The sequence below is a fragment of the Malus domestica genome, chromosome 05 (assembly GCF_042453785.1).
Source record: "Malus domestica chromosome 05, GDT2T_hap1".
Taxonomy (NCBI): domain Eukaryota; kingdom Viridiplantae; phylum Streptophyta; class Magnoliopsida; order Rosales; family Rosaceae; genus Malus; species Malus domestica.
In genome coordinates, this window is record NC_091665.1 from 38,758,226 (window position 1) to 38,780,981 (window position 22,756).

Below are 22,756 nucleotides of genomic sequence, written 5' to 3' on the forward strand. Positions count from 1 at the left end.
GCTTCCAACTGTAAAGTCTCAAGTAAATCAACTGTTGGAACCCCAGTCCCACATCGGACAGAGGGAGAAGAGAATAGTGCTTTAAATAGAAATACCCCTCTCTAACTAACATCGAGGCCTTTTGTGATAAAACCCCACACCTGAGGATTGTGCAGGTGGTTAAGTGGGGACAGTATCGGTGTTGTTAGAGTGGGCCCTCGGCCCGTCGACCTGAAAACCTCCACATGGTATCAGAGCCAGGAGGCGGGCCCGTACTGCCACGTGATTGGGTGGGTCCCCGTTGGCCCCGCGTGATTGTCCACGTAGGCCAAAGATGCCACGTGTTTGGGTGGGTCCCCATTGGCCCCGCGTGATTGGGTGAGTCCCGACATGGCTCCACGTGGTTGCCGATGTGTGGAAATTCACGTGTGACCCATAAGTGGGATCTCACGTGCGGGGGAGTGTTGGAACCCCAGTCCCACATCGGACAGAGGGAGAAGAGAATAGTGCTTTAAATAGAAATACCCCTCTCTAACTAACATCGAGGCCTTTTGTGATAAAACCCCACACCTGAGGATTGTGCAGGTGGTTAAGTGGGGACAGTATCGGTGTTGTTAGAGTGGGCCCTCGGCCCGTCGACCTGAAAATTTCCACATCAACATTTGAAGGCCTAATCGTCACGTCCGACTTCAAAAACGAACTGTACACTGCAGAAGCGAACAAGTCAAGGTTAATCATCTGTGAAATCCATAATATTTCCTCACAGCATAAAATGACTTCAAAAGCAAAACAAGAAAGATCAGCTTTCCTAATCAGACCTCTTTCGGCAACAAAACAATCACCGTTTGACCAGTATACATTGCTAACATTAGGAAATAGAACAATCAATGATTCTTAGAAGATTTCTAGAAAATCTGGAGAGCAGATATCTATCACCGTACACAAGAATGAATACAAGTATAGAGCTTCCCCTAGACCTGCACACTATTTTATCTGTTTTGACAAATAAAAGCAATACCTAAAGGTTCACTGGATGGTGCAGGCAAATTGGTTGAGTTACATCTTTCGTTACTTACTAACCATTCGACCTATTTAAATTTTATCATATTGTCAAAGCCGAAACAAAACAAGCCCAATATTTCTGGCTTCATGTAAGTCTAATGCCTCACAGGACTGCCTGGTATCGATACAAAATTATCCTGACCTTGACAGTTAAAAGCACTAGGGATGGGGGCTATATGAACTCATAGACGGCCTAGTATCAAGGTACGAGACACACGCATTAGGCAACTTCATCATTTTCCAGTGAGCTATTCGATTCTTGCATCTGCCAGTTCTTTTTTCAAATTTGTGGATTTGGTTTTGTTCAATTTTAAGTGTTAACTCTTTCTTTGTAGGTTTTGTTGTTCAAAATCTTGAGGCTTTTGCTTTGCTGTTCTTCGAATATCTGTTAGAATTGTTTATTTCTGCTTCTATTTGGTTAGGTTCGAAATATTTTTCTGCTCTTTTGATCTGTCCTTTGCAAGAAAGTGTTGCATGTTTCTAGCGGCAAAGGTTTTGATTTTGCATTTTTTTGGGTACTTTTTGTTAACGAGAGACATGGGGAGTTTTTTTGAGTGAAATTTTTAATTCCATTGTATTCTGGGTTGGAGAGTTTTGTAGCATGCTTATCCAAGCATGCAAGTTTTCTGACAGATCCAGAAGTACATCGAGTTGGAGGGTGGGATATTGCAAAGTAATATAATCAGGTTCAGGTTGCAGATGGTTAGAGAAAATAGTAGAGAAGGGATGGAAGAAAAATTTAGGATTAGGGGTACGTAAACAGAGGAAGGAAAGAAGAATGTGAGAGATGAATGGGCTGAGTTCTTTGGACTAATTTTTTTTTCAAATTGATTTGGAAATTTGTTTGGGTTTTGGGTTGTGATTTGGACTAATTTTCTTGGGGTCCATAACTTTGCATATTATTGAAGAAGCTATGTAAAGGAGAATGATTATATATATATATATATATCTATCTATCTCTGTGTGTGTGGTGTGTAAGAAAAAGGAGAGTGCTCAATCAGTTGATATAATGTCATTTACTTGCCTTTTTATTTATTATTTACCTTTTATTATTGTGAAGTAATTCGGTAAGTCAATTTTGTTTGGCATTATTATTTAATCAAGGACATCATTGTTTATACTCGATATCTGATTAAATAAACTGTGTAAAGAATAGTTGTTTTTAAGTTAGGAGCGGCGGGTTGCAAGGTAGATATAAAATGTTAAGGTGGGATAAAATTGAAGTGGCAAGGGTGGGAAAAAGATTTATAATTTGTGGTAGAAAAATAGAAGAAAGATAGGAGAGTGTAAGACAAGAATGGATTAACCTCATCTGGAGACCAAGGTTTCCCGAAACTACTGCTACATATTTAGGCCTGCATTGCATACTAGTTGATGAAAGGGTAAGAAATTATAGTTCCATTGTTTTAAATAAACCTGGCAACAAGGATGATGAACAACGGGGATAATATTGTTTTATTGTTATCATCTTTCTTTTTTGGTTCTTTTTAGTTGTCCCCATATTGAATAGTTTGTTGGTATTAAATTTTTCTGCATTCAAGAAACTAAATGCTACTTAAAAAAGTTTTAATTCTTTGAAATACTTTTCTCATTATTGAAAATACATATGTGCATGTATTGAAAAAATATTGACATTTCTCTATACAATGTATTTTTACAATCTAACTACACTCTTTGTTAAATTCGAAGATATCATGAGTCACATAACTGCTGTAAGACATTTGGTGCTGAAACAAGTTAATCAACGAATTGAACTGAAGTGTGACGTAGTGATTCGAAACATAAGGTTATTCTTCCTTCGTTTTACTTGACAGTTGTTTACCATGTTTCTTTTCTTTGCATTACAAAATATTTAAATTTTATCCAGCGAGTCCATTTTATCAAATCATTGTTTAGTGCTTGCATTGTTAATTATTACACTTGCTGATAGATTGCTTTATATAATTTTTACTCACTTGTTAAAAATTTGATTGGAATTTGCTTTTCTTGTAGAAAAGACGAGTTGATGGTTACACTATTGGCAGATGTTGCTCGAAATTTTGCTTCTTTGTCGATTGAAGCATTGTCTCTGCTGATTATCGTGACTTTTACACGTTTAAAGGTCAAGCTGTAACTATGTTTTAATTAAAAACCAATCTATTTACTATTAATTTTTTAAATTATATTTAAATGATTTAATATGCACTTTAGTAATATTTCCTCAACATGTTACGCAAGCAAATTCACTTCTTTAGTTCAAATAGGTTGACAACTCTTTTCCTGCAAGTACACACAGCAATTAAACAACGGTGTTACACTATTTGGTGCCACTTTGAATATTTGTTTTCAAATTAGATAATAGTGTTTCATACAAATGCAAACATTTAGTTGAAATTGCTTGGCAACTCTTTTCCTGCATGTATACGCACGAATTAAATAATGGTTTTAAACTATTTGGTATCACCGACACTCTCAATATTTGTTTTAGAATTAGGTGAAGTTAAAATAATATTTGAATGAAATTGCTTCATAATTGTTTACTACATCTGTTCAAACAAAGGCAATGCCTTAAGAGTAGGAAGATCAAATTTTTCTTGACAAGACACTGTTTGCTTAATGAATAAGTGTGCAGAATATGTGTGTGGATTAGTAGAAAAGAGATTTTGGCATAGGTTATAATCTAATCTATTACTAAATTTTCTTGATTTTGGACTTGGTCAATAGATATCTGTATGTCCTATCTTGAATATATACTTGCATGCATAACGATGCAGCGCCACACATCATCATTCATCACATCCTTGTTTGTTTGTTTGCATTGTCCTGTCGTAAGTTATTGTTTACAGTCTTCTCTTCCTTTTCCGTGCTCTTGTTATTTTGTAATTAAAATCCATTTCGTTTTATAGTGTTTGGTTGAAATGGACGAAAGTGCTTCTGGGGTTGGAGAAGTCCCTTTAGGAAGCTTCTGTAGGAAGTCTTGCCTGTTGAAGTACAGGAAACACTTGGCTTTCTAACTCAACTCTCAAGTGTTTCCCTTCAGGTTGCTGACGTCACACATGCATTGCAATTAAAATCCATTTCGCTTTATAATATGCTTACTTTACTTTGATATAATTACTTGTTGAAATTAAAATCCATATCATGGAGGTGTTGCTAGTGGTGGTCTTCGTAATTGATACCATGCATTGCAAGAACAGCAGTTGCTGTTGGAGTGGATGGAATTTTCGTGGAGGTAAAGTAATTTGCTGTTGGAGTGGTGAATACATTGTCATTCTCATTTATCTGCAACTATGTGTATGAAAATTTGATGGTCTTTCTTAGCTGTCAATTGTATGGCCACATAAAGTTGCCCATACAAAAATTTCTCAAGGTATTATGCATTCATACATATTACACACACACACATACGTATCTACACACTTGCATACAGATTTGGCATGCTAAGATTTTCCTTTGGGTGCCTAGGTACGTGACGATCCTTCCAATGCGCCAGTTGACGGTCCAACTCAATGGGTGAGTCATGCTTTTTAGTTTTCGTGTGCATTTTAGATTAGATGGATCCCACCCACCCACACTTTCATTCCCCCAGTGTTGATAAACACTGAAATCCCTTGAAAGTCGTGCAATTTCCAATCCCTTTCTTCTATTCCCCTTACTTAGGATATTTGACCATAGCATTTCTCCACTCTGCATATTTGACTGCCTCACGGTTACAAATTCATTAATAGCAACATGCATAGCATACCTAGGTTTTGGTTTGTGTATTCCCGATTTGGAGCGTGTGGTCAGAGTGGGGTGGTTCAATAGAAGCCTCGTGAGGCAATGGCAAAGGTTCTTGTCTTACTGTAACTTGCTCATTCAACACGGGAGGAGGACCTAGAGGAGTAGGGTGTGAAGTCACATCTATGGTGTCATGTAGAATAGGTTTAGACGTAGGGTTAGATGGGGTGACTATTGGGCATGGGGTAGCAGATGGGGATGGGATTTGTTTTTTTTTTTGAAACCGTGCGGTGGTTGATGTTTGCGGGAAATAGATATCTCGGTCAAGGAGCATTAACTAGAGGAAAAGTGAATAAGAGATCTGGTCAAAGAGAACTACCTTGTGTTCGAACGCTTTCGGAGGAAGATATGAATCCTTGAAAGGGAAAACAGTCTTCATTGAATAAGACATGGCGTCTCGTGAACAAATTCATACATTTATAATCTTAATGGTTCAAAGAATAACCTAAAAACACACCTGATTTTGTTTTAAAGTTTATTATGTGTATACATACGGCACCAACCAGAAAAAGCATTGACAACCAAATATTTTAAGCATATCATATTTTGGCTGTGTATGAAAAAGCTTCTCATAAGGTGATTTGTGAGATACGACACCGGTTGGCAACCTATTGATTAGATAGGTTGATGTAGAGCACGCATCGAACCAGAACTTGTTAGGCATGTAGGATTGAGAAAGCATAATAATACTAGTTTCAACAATATGTCGGTGTTTTCGCGCTGCAAATCTATTTTGTTTTGAAATAGTTTCTTAATTTCAGAATAAAAGAAAGAAAAAGAAAAGGAAATGATAAACACAAATCATTTTTAATTTCTTACATATTTTGTGATTATGTCTTATTTATTCGATTTAATGATTAAAATTAAAAAGTAATGTGTGAAAGTGTGAGAATCACTTTCCGAAAAAGCCATGTAGGACAAATGTTTTCAACCATCAGAGAAAAACGTGTGTAGAACCAGGTCGCAGAGGAAAAGTATCTAAATCCGTTTTCATAATTTTACACTATAAAAAAAGAAGAGGTTTCAGCTGAAGACACTTAATTCAAAGTTTCGGCTGCACACGGATTTCTGCTATCCATCAGAATCAGGTCCCAGCTGTGTCGACAATGACTTGCCAACTTGTAAAAGGGGTTGTGAGTCACCATCGGACGACTTTCGTATCAACTCCTCGACCTACTACATCAATAATCTGTTCATATAAATTCTGGAATTTAGTAGCTAAAAATCACCATCACCAAAAGCATAGCAAAGAATATTGTGCGTAATAATGGAGAGCCACTATCACCTCACTATTGCTCACTATTTGCTTGTTTTTCTTTTGGCGTCTTCTTACATGCAGACTAGTACAAAACACTGTTTCTGTTTGGCCGGTGGTGAACTTTCAAGCTGTGTGAAAACAAATTCATGCATCGACGAAGAAAGACGAGCGCTTCTCGTCTTTAAACGACATCTTGTTGATCCTTCTGGCAGGCTTTCCTCTTGGGTGGGTCACGATTGCTGTCGATGGGAAGGGATTTCATGCGACAACCTCACCGGTCATGTCGTGAAGATGGACCTCCGGCATCCATATCTACATTCCATTTCTGATGAAGAGTTGGACGTCTGGGCTTATGAAAAGGCTCAATTGGGAGGTAAGATAAATGCTTCTCTGTTGAGCTTGAAACATTTAAATTACCTTGATCTCAATCTTTTTTATAGCAATCAAATTCCTAAGTTCTTCGAGGAACTTAAAGTTTGCAATATCTCAATCTCTCCTCTGCGTCATTTGAAGGAGAGATTCCCCCTTCTCTTGGTAACCTGTCAACCCTCCATTTTCTTGACCTTGGGTGGAATTATGGCTTAACTTCCAAAAACTTGAATTGGCTGTCTCGCCTCTCTTCTCTAAAATACCTTGATCTCTGCGGCATGAATCTTGGCACCACAGGAGTCAATTGCGTGTATGCTGTTAATATGCTTCTTTCATTAGCAGAGTTACACTTATCTAATACAGGCTTAAAAGGCCAAATTCCTTGAGTCATTGGAAATTTGTGCAAGCTAAAGGTCTTAAGTCTTTCTTGGGACGAATTTTTTTTGGGGGGGGGGGGATTGAAGAGTTTTGGACAAGTTTCTCAAATTGTTCAAATATTGCATTAGAGTCACTAGATTTGTCTTCTTGTCAGCTGGGAAGCCAACTGCCGGTCTCCTTAGGAATGTTTAAAAGTTTGCAAATTCTGAAACTTATGAGAAATCATTTGTGGGGCTCAATTCCAGATTCCATTGGAAACTTGTCATCTTGAAAACATTGGACCGCTCTAAAAATAATATGAGTGGATCCATTCCACAAAGTCTGGGACAACTCTCTCATCTAGTTACCCTCGATCTGTCTTCTAATCCTTTGGAGGGCAATCTAACGGAAGCCCATTTCATAAATCGTACCCGGTTGCAACATCTTGGTGTAGGAGACACAGTCCGACCCATGTCCCTCATTTTTCACGTGGTGTATGATTGGGTTCCTCCATTTAAGCTACACACAATTAATATCATAAATTGTCGGATAGGTCAATTGGGAGAGGAACGTGGCATAGCGATGGATTTTCCATATAAATGGACAACTCATTGAGCGTTTGAAGTTGGTTTCTACCAAGAATTCTTTCAGACAAGTTGTTGTAAGAAAAGTTCAAGTGGTTTAAAAAAGTCAAAGATGACAAGCTTTGAGGAATCTGTCCTGAAAGGTGGTTGTATGAGAGATCAAGTGTTTCAAGCAAATGCAAGTTTTCGATATTGGAAGGGATCTTTTCGGTCAATTGATTCCTGGACAAGTTCAAGGTACCCAATTGAATGAGGGTACTTATTTCTTCAGGAATTTCACCTTTTAAATTATTTGATGAAAGATCAATGCTCCTTACAAGATCTCGAGTCGTGTTGTACACAAGTTTCATTCTTTTTAGTGTCGTAAGGATTGCTCATGAAAAAATGTAATATCTTTTGAACCATTGACCATCGGAGACAAATTACCCAAACACTTGGGAATAGTACCTGAAATGTTGTTGTTACTAAGGTCGATGATACCAAGCTGTCGAAGATTGCACAGTTGCTGGGGTATATGTCCACTAAAATGGTTGGAACGTAATCGTAGCATATACAACTTGGATACATTTAATCCTCCTATCCACTGTGGTATTTTGCCAAATAACTTGTTGTTTCCAAGATCGATACTTGTCAATTGGGAACATTTTTGCAGGGAATTAGAAATTTTCCCGTCAAAATTGTTGTTGAGTTTTAATACTACCAGTGAACTTAATACCCCCAATGATGTGGGAATATTACCCGAGAGATTGTTTTGACTCACATCTAGAAACATCATACTGCTTCCCACACTCCCTGCATGACGAAATTCTCCATGAAATTGATTGCTCCTTAGAGACAAGACTCGCAACTGTTTCATGTTGTATACAAAGGGAGGAATAATTCTATTCAAATGATTCTCAGAAAGAGACAAAAATTCCAAATTGTGCATCATCTGGTCAATATTAGAGTGAATTGGTCCGGAAAATGAATTGCTTCCAAGAAAAAAGGAAGAGACCTTAGTGGCCTATCAAAGTGGGAGTGGGCCTTCCAACTGATTACATCTCAAATCAATATACTTCAATTTCGGAGATTTCAAATGGGATGGAAGGTTTCCACGAAGTTGGTTATAAGATAATTCTAGTATGATGAGTAGGGAAGATATCCTCAATAGCCATACCTTTTGTATGAAATCTGCGATTCCATTACCAGTAAGACTGATGTACCTCAGTTCAGTTTGAGATTGAAGCCATACCCTAAAATCATGACCTATCCAACAATTTATGATACTAATTGTGTGTAGCTTGAATGGAGGAACCCAATCATAAATCTTACCTGGTTGCCCATTTCATAAATCTTACCCGGATGCAACTCATACTAAAGGAATGACTATTAAGGATATCTTCCCAACTCATCAAACTAGAGTTGTCTTACAACCAACTACGTGGAAACCTTCAATCCCATTTAAATCTCCGAAATTGAAGTATATTGATTTGAGTTGTAATCAGTTAGAGGGCCCACTCCCACTTTGGTGGGTCACTAAGGTCTCTTCCTTTCTTCTTCGAAGCATTCATTTTCCGGGCCAATTCACTCCAATATTGACCAGATGATGTCCAATTTGGAATTTTGTCTCTTTCTGAGAATTATTTAAATGAAATTATTGCTCCTCTGTATACCACATGAAGCAGTTGCGAGTCTTGTCTCTAAGGAGCAATCAATTTCATGGAGAATTTTGTCATGCAGGGAGTGTGGGGAGCAGTATGATGTTTCTAGATATGAGTCAAAACAATCTCTCGGGTAATATTCCCACATCCTTGGGGTATTAAGTTCACTGGTAGTATTAAATCTCAATAACAACAATTTTGACGTGAAAATTCCTAATTCCCTGCAAAATTGTTCCCAATTGATGAGTATCGATCTTGGAGACAACAAGTTATTTGGCAAAATACCACAGTGGATAGGAGGATTAAATGTATCCAAGTTGTTTATGCTACGATTATGGTCCAACCATTTTAGTGGACATATACCCCGGCAACTGTGCAATCTTCGACAACTTGGTATCCTCGACTTTAGTAACAACAACATTTCAGGTAATATTCCCGAGTGTTTGAGTACTCTGTCTCCGATGGTCAACGGCTCAAAAAATACTTCATTTTTTCTTGAGCAAACCGTGCTGACACTAAAAGGAATGGAACTTGTGTACAACATGACTCGAGATCTTGGAAGGAGCATTGATCTTTCATCAAATAATTTACAAGGTGAAATCCCTGAAGAAATAAGTATCCTCATTCAATTGGGTACCTTGAACTTGTCTAGGAATCAATTGACCTGAAAGATCCCTTAAAAGATCGGAAACTTGCATTTGCTCGAAACACTTGATCTCTCACACAACCACATTTCAGGACAGATTCCTCAAAACTTGTCATCTTTGACTTTTTTAAACCACTTGAACTTTTCTTACAACAGCTTGTCTGGAAGAATTCCTGAGGGAAACCAGCTTCAAACGCTCAATGAGTAGTCCATTTATATGAAAAATCCATCGCTAGGCGGCGTTCCTCTCTCAACTAAGTGCCCTGGATATGACACTTTCCCATCTAAGGATACAAAAGACATGAATGAAGGTGGAAATGATGAGTTGTGGTTCTATGTCAGCATGGTACTTGGCTTTATTGTAGGCTTTTGGGGGGTTTGCTGCACGTTGATCTTCAAGACATCATGGAGGTATGCATATTTTCAATTGTTGAACAATATCAAAGACAAGGTAGCATTAGCAATTTCATTGAAAGTGGCTCGTTTCTGAAGAATGTTTTCTGATGTTTGATAGCACTATGTATATTTGTGGTTTCCTTTGTATTTGGTAACTTATGTATTGAATAAAAAAAACCCTACCTTTCAATAAATGTTCCCACAAACAATTATGTATCAACTTGGAAGTAATTAAAATTTCTAGTTTGTACTTTTCAATCGCATAATAATTAGTAAAGGGGCAGTAAGGTAGAATCGTGTTTATTTCATAAAACGAAAATAAAGATCGCCGATTTAACAAGACGACTCAGACCTCTGCAACGAAAATCAACTAATGGAGGTGTGCATATATTCATTTTTCGATTATCGAATGTTATGGTTTTAATCAATGTCTAAGTTGTTTTAGGACTAAAATCAACTAAGCCTTCCTTCCAGAATTCAACTCTTGGGATTTTTATTTGTATGCAAGCTGTGCTAACAATTCAAATAGAATGGGAGCATTGTACAATGATGTAGCTAAAGTAGAGGCCAAAATGTATTAGATATTAGCTGTATCCGCCCGCTTCCTGCAAGTTCTTGGCAATTACCTAGATTGTTGGGGGGAATTATATCTATGTGCTGCGTTTAGTTTCAGTAGTGATGCAACAGTTAACAAAGTATTGGCTATGGAGTATACAGCTTCTTTAAAGGTAACTAACGACCTCCTTATTCCGCTGCTTGTTTTGAGGTGGATTAGGATGGAGTGTTATTTCTTGTGATAAGGAGTTTTTGTTTTAATTATATATTTACTGCTATCTATAAATTGTTTTGTTATCAAGGCTGGTTTGAAAAGTATGGAGAAGCAAAAAGGCATGCTTGGTAGTTCTGCAGGTAAGGTTCAACCAGACTGTACTTGTTATGCAAAGTTGAGTTACACATTTTGAATCTGTTCCGTTGTCAAATTTTTGTTGTCCTTATCTTAGCAAATGCAAATGTTGGAAGAGGCACATTGGCCGTCAGCAATGTCAAAAGCAACTCTTCTAGGATTTTTGGGGGGAGATGCCTCTAAAAGAAAGTTGTTACCTTTTCATTTGCTCATATATTCCTTCATTTTTGGATTTTGATCTAAGAAGTTCTAAATTTGGGCCATCTTCAATGCAGGAGCGGTAAAAGTGAGAGGATTAAATCTTTGCAGCGGTATGCATTTTGATATTATGATACCTATACGTGCTTGTGAATTCAATATTCTTTTGATATTTTGATATAACTGTAGATGTTAGCAAAGATGTGAGTAGGTTCGAGATCCTTTGCTTTTGCTTTTGCTTTAATGTAGTATTGTATTCTTTTGTATTTTTGTAGGGTTTCAGTGGGTACAGGCGTTAAGACTGAATTTTATCATCAAGGATATCCTCCCTGGTCAGAATGTTAAATCCTAGCATACATTTTCCTTGTAACTCTCTTATTTACATGATTGCAGAGTGAGTTGTTCTACTGACTTAAGTAGATATCTCTCTGTAATCTGAAAATAAACAAAAGGGCCCTCATATGAGTGGTTCAAAGATCTCATAGTTACTTACAGCCATTGAGCAGGTTACTTCAAGTTAGTTTTCATATATAGTTCTACCCCCAAACTGGACAAAAGTTGCAAAACTTAAAAGTTTTCTTCCTGTCCATGTTTTGCTTTTTGAAGGTCAACTAAGTTTTTGTTTTCCACTGTTCCATTGTATGTTTGACAACGCAAAGACAGGGTTTTGTCTTTCTTGACAAGCTTAGCGAGTATCAACGCCAATCATTTCATATATTGTTGTTCTTCCAATTGTATTTTTTGTGTTCACTTCAATCAGGGAAAAGGGCGGGAAAGCTTTAATACTTCAGAAATGCTGGTATAGTTTCCTGGATTCAATTGTAACATTTGAATTTTTTTTTATTACGGATAAACTGTAGCTATTAAAGAGTTGAACCTTCAGAGAATCAAAGGACCAAGGCTATGGGTCTAAACCGTGAATCTATTGTTACAGATGGCAGGTCTGAGCCACCTTTGTTTTCCCTCTTTATAAGAAATTAGAAATTGTGCCACAATTTGTTTGTTGTGCCGTTGAAATATTCTAATCTGGCTCATATGCTTATGAAACTAAACATGTAAAGACCCTTGATTAAACTTATAACTTTTTTTTCAGGACTTCAAATACTTCACTTAAGCTGATAAGGTATCTGAACTGCAGACATGTTTGTTTATTTACTGTGGATAAGATGTGTATCTGTTATTGATGTATTTTCTATTTCCTGTCTCCATTTTAAAGGAAATCATTGCTGGTGCTGAAGGTCAACCCAGAGGAAGCAAGTATTCCGAAGGTTGATGTCATGCATTATGGAATACAATTAAGGCTACGGTTGGCAAGAAAGTAGTACCTAGAGTAAACGATACCACGAGGAGCCATCTGTTGAGGAATCGAGTGATTGATATCTTTGTGATTATGTGAGTGACAGTGATCCATAGTACTAGTTTTCTATTCTGCTTAAAGCCAGTTAAAAGGTTTTGCTGATACTGGTGCATATTCCTTTAAACCTCATTTTGCTTCTGAATGAATGGAATGGAAGCATCTTTCTTGCATTTTATGGATAGGATTGTTTGTTCTGACTTCAGGCATGACTAATATGTCAATTTCAGAACTCAAAGCAAATAATAGCAGATGCACAAGTAAAACTGTAAGGGAGTACAACAAAGAACTTGTATTCTGCAGTTCACCCCCAATTTTATGAATCTTGTGGCTCCTCCCAGTTATTTTTACATCTTTCTAATTTTGTCCTGGAAAAGGAAAATTTATCATTTTCTTGTCCCCTGGTATCTAAGAATTGATATTATAATGCTACATGCGAATACAATTTTTGGTCTTGAAAGTTACAGCATATAGATTTTGCATTGCTGCATTGGAGAGTTTGGTTTTAGGTTTAGTCACATTGTTTTTTACTCTTGTTGGGTTTCTGTATTCATTTTATTCTTGTTTACTACTGCAGTTTGAATTACTACATTCATTAACTTTCTAATTCATTGAATGTCTCTTATGTTGAGTGATCATTTAAGCTTTCATGTCTTAATTAAACACGGTTGAGATTTCTATCTGTTAATAGTTTGCATGTGATTTGAGATTGCAGGGGTCAGCGTAATTCAAATGTCCGTTTATTGACAAGAAATTCTGTCAGGGTAAGTCTAATCAGAAATAGAACTCATGTCCCTCCTCCTCCTCAAATGAGAAAAAAGAATTAATGTCTCGTTTTGTTTGACCAGTTCTGAAATGTAGTTGCTCAAGTTTATCTACTTCAGACAGTAAAACAATTTCATTTGTGTCGCCGTATTTTACTTTCAGTACTTCAACAATCTGTCAGTTTTTTTAAAGTCATTTGGTCCTGAAATTTGTTGACTTTTGTTATTGTGTAACATGGCATCTATTTTGGCATCAACTTGAAGCTTTACGGCAGTGCATTCAATTTAGTACTTCGCCTGAGTGATTGCTTTACATTACTATGAGATTACTGCATCATCCTGACTTTATTTCTTGGCATGTTAGATCTATATGAAATAGATGTACGTTCTATTTATCTTCCCTTTAATTTTTTTACGATCCAGCCAACTGTGTCCACACTAAAGGCTCGTGAGTCGCAAAGGACTTTGAAATCCAAGGGTGCATCAGGTCCAAATAAATTAGTTTCTGCTACTGCAACTTCATCCAAAACTGACAAAGTGGCCACTTCTTCTCTTCCTGAGAACGTTAAGCATGAAGCCACTCAGGGAGAGCTCCCATCTGAAGCCAACTGCAGCCAGAGTGCTTCAACTATCATTTCCAGGAGAAAATCAAATAGGAGGAGATCTTACACATCTCTATTGATGACTGGATCAAGGGTTGGGACTTACCGTGTTCTATTGATTCCTTTATTCCTTACTCGTGTACTACATTCACACTTGGCCTTATTCGCAGTTACTGGAGGACCGTGTTGAAGCTTTGAAGGAGGAAGAGCTGCCAAGTATTGATGACGATTGCAAGCAACTGGAAGTTTCCGATTATGTTGATGAGATCTACCAGTATTACTGGGTTTCTGAGGTAATGTTTATGATGTCTCTATACCTCTGTTTTCATCTTAGTGTGGTAAGATAGTAGGTTTAGTGTAGTTCTAATTCTGACTTGTTGGCTTTGTTAAAATTGTCTTTAACTGCAGTCACAGAATCCACCTGCAGAAAATTTCATGTCGATTCAGGCAGGCATTACTCATCATATGCGAGGCATATTGGTCAACTGGTTAATTGAAGTACCGATTTAACCTTTTGATGAACTATGATGTTTTTGTATTCCTTTTTGTCATGCTTTGTTCAATTTTACATTTCATGATGTTTAATAGCTGGCCGTCCCCTTGATTTGTTCATCCGGAACGGGTACACTACAAATTCGAGTTAGTGCAAGAAACTCTTTTCTCATGGTGACATTGCTCGATCAGTATCTTTCCCAAGTTACAATTAAGAAGGATGACATGCAGTTGGTATCACTGCACTCCTGCTGGCGTCAAAATATGAGGACTTTTGGCATCCAAGGGTTAATATCAATATCTCAACTCATGCATTTTTCGTGATTTTCTTTCTAATTATCTACAAGAAGAAAAATTACAGGTCAAACATTTAATTAGCATCTTAGTTGAGACATACACCGGAGTACAGGTGCTTGGAATGATATTTTGTTAGACTCTGGAAATGTCCTGGTGCATGTATGAATAATGCTGCATTCTATAGTTCCCTTTTCGCTTGTCCTAAAATAAACACCGTCTTTGCTTTTCAGGAGAAAACCTTTCTGAAAAAGCTGAAGTTTCGTCTTAATGCACCTACTCCATATGTCTCCATGTTAAGATTTCTCAAGGCTGCTCGGTCAGAAACAAAGGTATTCAGTAGTTTCTAAAGCTAACAGACATAAATTTTGATTAATGATGAACACCATTACTAAGAAAGAAAGAGATTGACATGCCAGAGTAACAGCAAAGTTGCTAACAGTCTGTTACTTTGCAGACTGTTTTGCAGCTTGAACACTTGGTTCTACCTTATCGAGTTGTGCTTGGTTGAATAGGAAGCGTTAAGGTTCAAGCCCTCTTTTCTGTGCGCAGCAGCCCTATCTGTCGCAAGGTGCACCCTGCAGATTACTCCGGCTTGGACCCCGCTCGTTACGAAGTATCCCAAATCAGGTACTGCTTTAAAGACAAGTAAATAACTTTGTTTCCTTATCTAGTGCTTGCTTCAGATTAAATTCTAATGATCGATGTTTGATCGTTGCATAGACTGCAGAGATGCTCTTAAGATTTCACAAAGCTGCAAGAGTGGGAAGCTTGAAGGTCACATACGAAAAGTACTCTAGCCCTGATCTCAGTGGTGTTGCAGCGATAAAACCATTGAAGACGCTTCCACTCCGATTCATCTTAGAGGGGTGAAGATAAGAATGTTAACAATTCAAGAGCTAAAGACTTCAGCATCATCTGGTAGACTTGTTTTCCCCTTCAGTTGTTGAACCCTGTGTAACACGATGAAGGGCATCCATCAAGCTTGTAGTAAAGAACCATATTTCGTAGCGCTTCTACTGATGGCGTCTGTTTACTCTTGGGTTTTCAGGATTACAAAATTCTTTTGTTCATTTGGTACCGAAGTTCACATCGGTATGTTGTGTTGCACGCATATATGTTATGATCGCATTGAAGTGTGACATCATGTTGTTGCTAAGAAATTATGACGTGGGAAGTGAACGCATCGTTGTTGTAACAGCTATTGCTGTGTGAATCTAGCTTCTTGTTAATGGTACATAATGCATTGATCAATCATTTTCTCCCTTTATCTTTCGATAGATTTAAATTTGCACTTAATTTACGTTACACGGTCTAATGACTCGTACTTGTTTACGAAAGCAAACAATTTGACGATGAGCCTCAAATCAAGTTGCATGTGCAATTGAGCCAACTCATCCTGCAGATATGGGTGCACTAAGGGTTTGCGGCTGTTGAACCGGGCTGATCCGTTTGTTGGGGTAACAGTTTGTGATAGGGGTGAAAATGTTGTGTCTGCTGCAGGAGAGGTACATCTTGAAAGATGCATAAAAGATTTGAAGGAGAGATTTGCAATGGTAAGCCTGGAAGTGTCTCCACCTCTCGTGTCTTATAAAGAGACCATTGAGGGTAATGTAGGTGATGAACGTGAGAATTTGAAATTCTTTCGTTCAAGCTCAGATTATGTTGAGAAAAGGACAGCAAATGGTAGGTGTACGATAAGGGTGCAAGTCATAAAGCTCCCTCCTTTAGTTAAAGTGCTTGAAGATAGTTCTGATTTAGTTGGAGATATTCTTGGAGGTAGGGCTTCAAAGGAAGCCTCGGCTTGTGGAAGCCATGTACTTCTGTGAGTTGAACACGACAACTGAGCATTTGGGTTCTATGTACGCTGTGCTTGGGAGAAGGCGGGCTAGAGTTTTGAAGGAGGAAATGCAGGAAGGCTACCCATTGTTTTTTTGCGGATGAGCTTAGAAGATGGACTGCTGGTGCTGCAAGTGCTCTTCTTGTGCTTAGTCACTGGGAAGCACTTCCAGAGGATCCCTTCTTTGTACCGAAAACAGAAGAAGAACTTGAGGAGTTTGGTGACGGTTCTAGTGTGCTTCCCAATACAAGTCTAGCGCCTTGTTGATATACTTTAGCATTAGGGTTAGGGCCACTTTAGGTGAATCATTTACTTCTGTGCAAGTGTAGAGGTTGTTGATATAGTTGTAATTAACTTACTATAGCTTTAATATCTTCTGGCAAATTGGCAATGCTGCTATAGATTGAGACTAAGTTGGTTGCGACAGTCGCTCGTAATTGCAGTTTTCGCACGTTGCTGTGGCTGGATAACAATTTTGATGGCTCGATAGAAATTGTAATTTTGAATGGAAAGATTTAGCTTGCTGTTGGATGATGTTAATTTGAAAGAAAGGATTCGATGTATTCTTTTAATTTGATGTCGAATTGGCGTTAAAGAGGTTTATCGTGTTTCTTTTTTAACAAGTTTACATGAATATGTTTATGACCTGCTGTGTCTGAGGTGACCGCACAATAGATCAAGTGTAGTTATCTTGGAATTCAAGCATGTGACTTTCTTTACATTTATGGAGGGGTATCATCGTAATACTAGAGGCATAATACTTTTTTTACTAATTGCAACTAATTGCTAGGTCATAAATTATTTTCGCACACAAGCACCCTTCATATTGTTTATGTTCCTTGATTTTTCTCTACTTTATTCGGTCCAAAATTCATTAATAAACTAGTGTGAATGGAGAAAAAAAAAGTGTGGGAAATCATCTTTCAGAATTATTTCCTAATTTGGTTTGTGGAAAAAAGAAAAAGAAAAAGAAAATGATAAAGACACGTTTTTTAACCTCTCACACATCTGTTGGTTCTGTTTGATTTATTCAATTCTATGGTTAAAAATAAAGAGGAGTGAGTCGCAAACTAAAGATAGTGTGATATATTTTTTGCTCCCTGCTAGAGGAGACTAACATTTTTATTTGTACAAAAAGAGAAATTGGGCAGAAGCCACACAATAGATCAAGTGTAGTTATCTTGGAATTCAAACATGTGACTTTCTTTACAAGTATGGAGGGGTATCATTGTAATACTAGAGGCATAATACTTTTTTTAACTAATTGTAACTACCTGTTAGGTCATAAATGATTTTCGCACACAAGCACACTTCATATGTTTTGTTTTGTTTGTTTGTTTGTTTGTTTTGTTCTTGTCTGGATTTTGTTGTCATCAATTATGATATATTTTCTGCTCTCTAACAGACGCTGGAGGAGACTAACTATTCACAATCTCCGCTGCATAAGGATTTTCCACCAAAGACTAATTGGAGTGTCAAGACTAACTATTCAGAGTCTCCATCATCCATTCGTTATCAATTGTGATATATTTTCTGCTCCCTAACAGATATTGGAGAGACCAACTGTTCAGAGTCTTGGCAGTTAGTGGTCTGCTGATTTAGACTCATTAGTTCAACCTCTGTTGGATAACCAAAACCAGGTGTACAAACAAGACTCGAGACTTGATTAAGTAGGTGCTTAAATCAGATGAATTTATTAATTAAGCACATATTTTTTTTCGTATGCATGCATGTGTAGTTTGTGTAAGAAGAGGTTGTAGTTGCCCTAGAAGCGAATCAATAAAAGAGTGCAAGACTTGAGAAAGAAATTTGTGACACAGAGAGCCTCTCCAGGCTACAAGCCGAACTACACTCCCACAGGCCACATCCAATGCATCAAACAGATGAGCTTTTGGGTTTACCATCAAATAATCAACCTATTCATCAGTAAATTAACGTTTAAGTTTGTTTTTAATTTTGTTCACAAATGAAATCAACCAACTTTTCATGCCCTTTTGATAGGAAATTATACAGCAATGTTGACCACATTTTGTGTATGTTTTTTTTCATTCTTTTGAGATGTAATAGTCGTTTATATCATAGATGATGAGAATTAAAGAAATTAAATGCTGCTTTGGATGAAAAGTTCATGTTGATGATAGGTACTATTGCTGATATCAACTGTTCCTCATTTGCTTTAATGCTGCAGTATATATATATAATACCCTGCAAATTTTTGATTATGATGGGAATACGAGTGGTATACCACATGTTTTTATGTAAATGGTGAAAAATTTTAATTTTTAAGTTATTAACTTTTTAACAAACGTATCCCACCATTTATATTGACATGTGATGTACTACCTCGTGTGCCGATCACACAAAAATCTTTCCTCCACCACGAGCCCAAAAAGGTTGGAAGATAGATTTCAAGGGCAAAGCCCCCGTAAAGCCCAACCCAACCGCAAAGCCCGTAACTTACCTCCCACAGGATGGAGCGTACCGTCTATAACGTTTTCCGGACAAGGGAGTCGTTGATGCGTCCTTGCAGGGACTTCAAAATCCCCACAGATTGGATGCTTGACAACGGAATTTTAAGCAAGGTAGACTTTGATATTCTCTTTGAACGAACAGTGGACGCCTTTGTGCATCACATATCTAATTTGATGCCAATCTTGCAGATAAAGTTTGGTTCAGTCAAGTTGGCAAAAATGTACATGCCGAGGGTGGCTATGGAACTTCAGTCCAAGGCAGCAGCAGAGAAGGATCCTGCAATGGATTACATGCTGCTTCAGGGAGTGAGATTCGCTTTCAGAGTTCATCAGGTTGGTAGGACAAAAAGGAAGTGCACAAGACTGAGATATATTTCTTACTTGATATGCAGTTTGCAGGGGGATTCGACGCAGACACAATGCACGCATTCGAGGAACTTCGCTACCTTGCTCATCTTCTCAACAAAAAGTAAAGAGGCAAAGGTGGAATGCTTTATGGAACATTTTTGGCTTACCATCTCAGTGAGCTTCATACGGGAAAATGTATACGTTCTGTAGTAAGCATTCTGGGGAAGACAGCATAGTTCGGCTGTAGTTTGTTTGTGTGACAAACAAACGTATACATCATGTTCTTGTAAGTTGTACGACAAGAATTATACAAGTTCTTCAGAGTTTCATACTCATCTCTCAACAAACACTTACTTTTCGAAGTACTTATCTTCCTCATGTGTTGGGAGTCTTTCATATCGAGATTGTGGAGAAGTTGGCTCAAGTGTGATAGCAGTGGATGAGACAAACGGCTAAATAGTGGTTGTATTGCAGCGGCCTCGGGTGATAGAGAGATATGGAATCTGCTGGATATCATTGGTGTGGTGACAGTGACAATGAGCTGAGATCATCGGTGAACCCAAGCAGTAGAAATAGGGATGACAAAGAAGGGAGAAGCACAAGGTCTCATATCCATTGGAATGAAAGACAATAAAAATAGATGAAATCAATTGCAATTGCACCCTTCAAATCGTGCAAACATTTCATCAATGACAACAATCGGAGCTCAAACATTTCAAATCGCGCAAACATTTCATCAATGAAATCAATTGCATTACGAATCCAGTAAAAAGTAAACTAATTTGCTTCACCAATAATCGGAGCTCATTTTCATTATAACTCTCATGATTCACAATTGGTTTTGCAGTATATTGTGACAAATTTGTACATTCTCACAAGAAAACAGTTCCTGCAACTGTAACGTCTCAAGTAAATCATCATTTGAAGGCCTAGCCGCCATCCTATGGATCCAAGTCCCTAACCGTGATGTCTGACATTCTCCACATTGTAGGTAGTTGTCAAATTTGAACCAAAAACAAACTGTCCACTGCAGAAGTGAACACGTCAAAGTTAATCATCTGTGATAACACCTCCAAATCCATACTATTTTCTCACAGCACAAAATGACTTCAAAAGCAACAACAACAACAACAACAAAGCCTTTTCCCACTAAGTGGGGTCGGCTAATGACTTCAAAAGCAAAACAAGAAAAATCAACTTTCCTAATCAGACTCTTTTGGCAACAAAAGAATCACTGTTTGACCAGTACACATTGCTAACATTAGGACATAGAACAATCAATGATTCTTCAAACATTTCTAGAAACTCTGGAGAGCAGATATCTATCACCGTATATAAGAATGAGTACAAGTAAACAGCTTTCCCCTGAACCTGCACAGTATTTTCTCCGTTTTGAAAAATAAAAGCAATACCTAAAGGTTAGCTGGATGACAAATACTAAATGGTTGAGGTACATCTTTTGTTACTTACTAACCGTTCGACCTATTTAACTCCTATACCGCTTGTTCATTTTCTGCGGTACTTATCCATCATCTACTGTCAAAGGCCGAAACAAAGAAGACTTAAAATTTCTGGCTTCATATAAGTCTAATGCTTCACGGGACTGCCTGGTATCAATACAAAATTATCCTGACATGAATGTTAAAGCACTAGGGATGGGGGCTATATGAACTCATAGACGGCCTAGTGTCAAGGTTAATGCAGTCGCATCACACTAGACACACGCATTAGGCTTAGAAGTCTAATGCCTCAAAGAACTGCCTGGTATCGGAACAAAATTATCCCGACCTTGACAGTTCACTCACTCAGTCCGTCACTGATACAAATCAGTAGTATCAAGGTTAATGCATCATACTAGACACACGCATTAGGCTTAGAAGTCTAATTCCTCAAAGGACTACCTGATATCGAAACAAAATTATCCCATGGCATGGAAAACCTATCGAATTAGATCAAAAAGAATACAGACATGAGATTCTTAGCAGCTTAAGGGCTCTCCAGCAACAATTACCTTACCAGACTGAAAAACCAGATTTTGGGCAAATATTAACTATTTGATAGAGAAAACAAAAAATACTGCAGTGCAGAATCAAGCAGTGAATTGAGAATCACCATTGCAGTGGCTCCTGTGCCAGAAATCTCAGCTCCGCCGCTGAATTCTCAAACTGAGCAGCCGCAGACGTAGCAAAAGATTTGACAAAAGGCAAGAACTGCTACCGCCATGTACGCAGCACACCAAATTCCTGCCGCCACCAACAATTTCAGGACATCGGAGTAGGCCATAAAAATCACCAATGGCACCTAAAAACACAAAAAATCACATAAAGTTAACACAAATAATACATCAAAAAACAAGACTTTAACGAAATCAGAGGCGGATCGATCATAAATTCATACATCAAATTGCGTAGAATCGATTGGCGCTTCTTGTTGGGATTGTATGGGATGCTTGTATCTAGAAAAATAGGAATCGTTGAAGAATCAACAGATAAGGGGATCGTTAGAGTTGGTACTGGAGAGACTGAGAGAGGTTTCAAGGGTTTTTACTCGTGGCAATTGTGAAAGGCAATATGGTTGAGAAATGAGCGGGCTTTGGATTCGGAGCCTCCGGGATTCCGCAATTTTTTATTTTTTTTTTAACAAACTGGAGTATGAGCTAGTAATAGTAATAATGTATTTTAAATTTATTTACGAGAATCAAACAAGACCTCGTACTTATGAATAAAAATAAATATTACTATATTGTAATACTAAATTGCGAGATTCGCAATGTTAAAAACGTGGCTTTCAACTGTGAGCCCATATACTTGGAGCCTAGTTTTGAAACCCTGCATTTTTTAATATTGGTCCAATTTTAATTTAGTTTTTTTTTTTCAAATTTATTGTTATTTTTTCACTTGGCTATTTTCATGAGAGAGAGGTTCCTCTCCGGATTCATTTTGTAGATATCTTAAGGATCTTCATATTTTAATCATTTATCGTACATCGTATGATTAATTTTTGTCATGTACTATTTGTGTTTAATTTTAAATAAAAAAATGAAATGATTTTTGACTGCATGATACACGATGAATGACTAAGATATAAGGATCCATAGGATTTCCACAATTTGAATCCGAATGGGATCCAAATCTATTTTCATGTACTTAGGCCTTTCACGAAAATTTGAGTTTGATTCTAATTCTATAGGAACCAAAATTATATACTAAGTAGAAAAATTTAAGTTCTATGGGTGTGATTCTAATTTTGAGTTTAATATACTAAACTCATTGAGCTTAATCCATGTACAATAAATGATCAATTTTTTTAGTGAGACAAAAGAGAATAACGTATAGCAGAGTATAAAATAAATGGGTCCCATAATTAGTAGATTCCAGGCCGAAGCCACCCACGTCGCTGCATTGCTGTTGCCTGCCTCCACCACGAGCCCACAAAGGTT

General features: G+C 37.6%; 3 protein-coding genes and 1 long non-coding RNA gene across 39 annotated transcripts; 3 read left to right on the plus strand and 1 right to left on the minus strand.

Annotated features, from left to right (window-relative positions):
* Positions 1-4,204: 4,204 nt before the first annotated feature.
* LOC103409736 (putative cyclin-B3-1) lies at positions 4,205-15,912 on the plus strand. 36 transcript variants are annotated; one of them, XM_070822733.1, is made up of 16 exons: positions 5,689-10,778; positions 10,908-10,959; positions 11,052-11,143; positions 11,230-11,265; positions 11,428-11,484; positions 12,013-12,093; positions 12,246-12,275; positions 12,369-12,544; positions 13,222-13,270; positions 13,694-13,966; positions 14,043-14,165; positions 14,281-14,370; positions 14,461-14,651; positions 14,892-14,990; positions 15,116-15,288; positions 15,382-15,912. In XM_070822733.1, coding segments are annotated over exons 8-14 (744 nt in total). In that variant the 5' UTR covers positions 5,689-10,778; positions 10,908-10,959; positions 11,052-11,143; positions 11,230-11,265; positions 11,428-11,484; positions 12,013-12,093; positions 12,246-12,275; positions 12,369-12,542; the 3' UTR covers positions 14,908-14,990; positions 15,116-15,288; positions 15,382-15,912. The 36 variants fall into 36 exon arrangements, with proteins under 36 accessions (XP_070678806.1, XP_070678838.1, XP_070678839.1 ...); XM_070822735.1 differs by lacking the exon at positions 12,013-12,093 and having other exon boundaries at positions 5,689-6,431; positions 10,020-10,065; positions 11,428-11,951; XM_070822729.1 differs by having other exon boundaries at positions 11,428-12,093.
* On the plus strand, positions 6,068-6,813 carry LOC139196255 (receptor-like protein EIX2). Its single transcript, XM_070821934.1, has 2 exons — positions 6,068-6,431; positions 6,572-6,813. The coding sequence occupies exons 1-2, from the start codon at positions 6,068-6,070 to the stop codon at positions 6,811-6,813; spliced, it is 606 nt and encodes a 201-aa protein (XP_070678035.1).
* A 3,057-nt stretch (positions 15,913-18,969) lies between the features above and the next one.
* Positions 18,970-19,442, plus strand: LOC139196256 (protein CHUP1, chloroplastic-like). The gene is made up of 2 exons (XM_070821935.1): positions 18,970-19,302; positions 19,362-19,442. Exons 1-2 carry the CDS (start codon positions 18,970-18,972, stop codon positions 19,440-19,442), a joined length of 414 nt encoding a protein of 137 aa, XP_070678036.1.
* Positions 19,443-20,098: 656 nt separating this feature from the next.
* Positions 20,099-21,975, minus strand: LOC114824979 (uncharacterized). Its single transcript, XR_003773660.2, has 3 exons — positions 21,715-21,975; positions 21,430-21,618; positions 20,099-20,344 (listed from the first exon to the last, which is right to left on the minus strand). It is a non-coding gene; the product is annotated as an uncharacterized lncRNA (long non-coding RNA).
* Between the last annotated feature and the right edge of the window lie 781 nt (positions 21,976-22,756).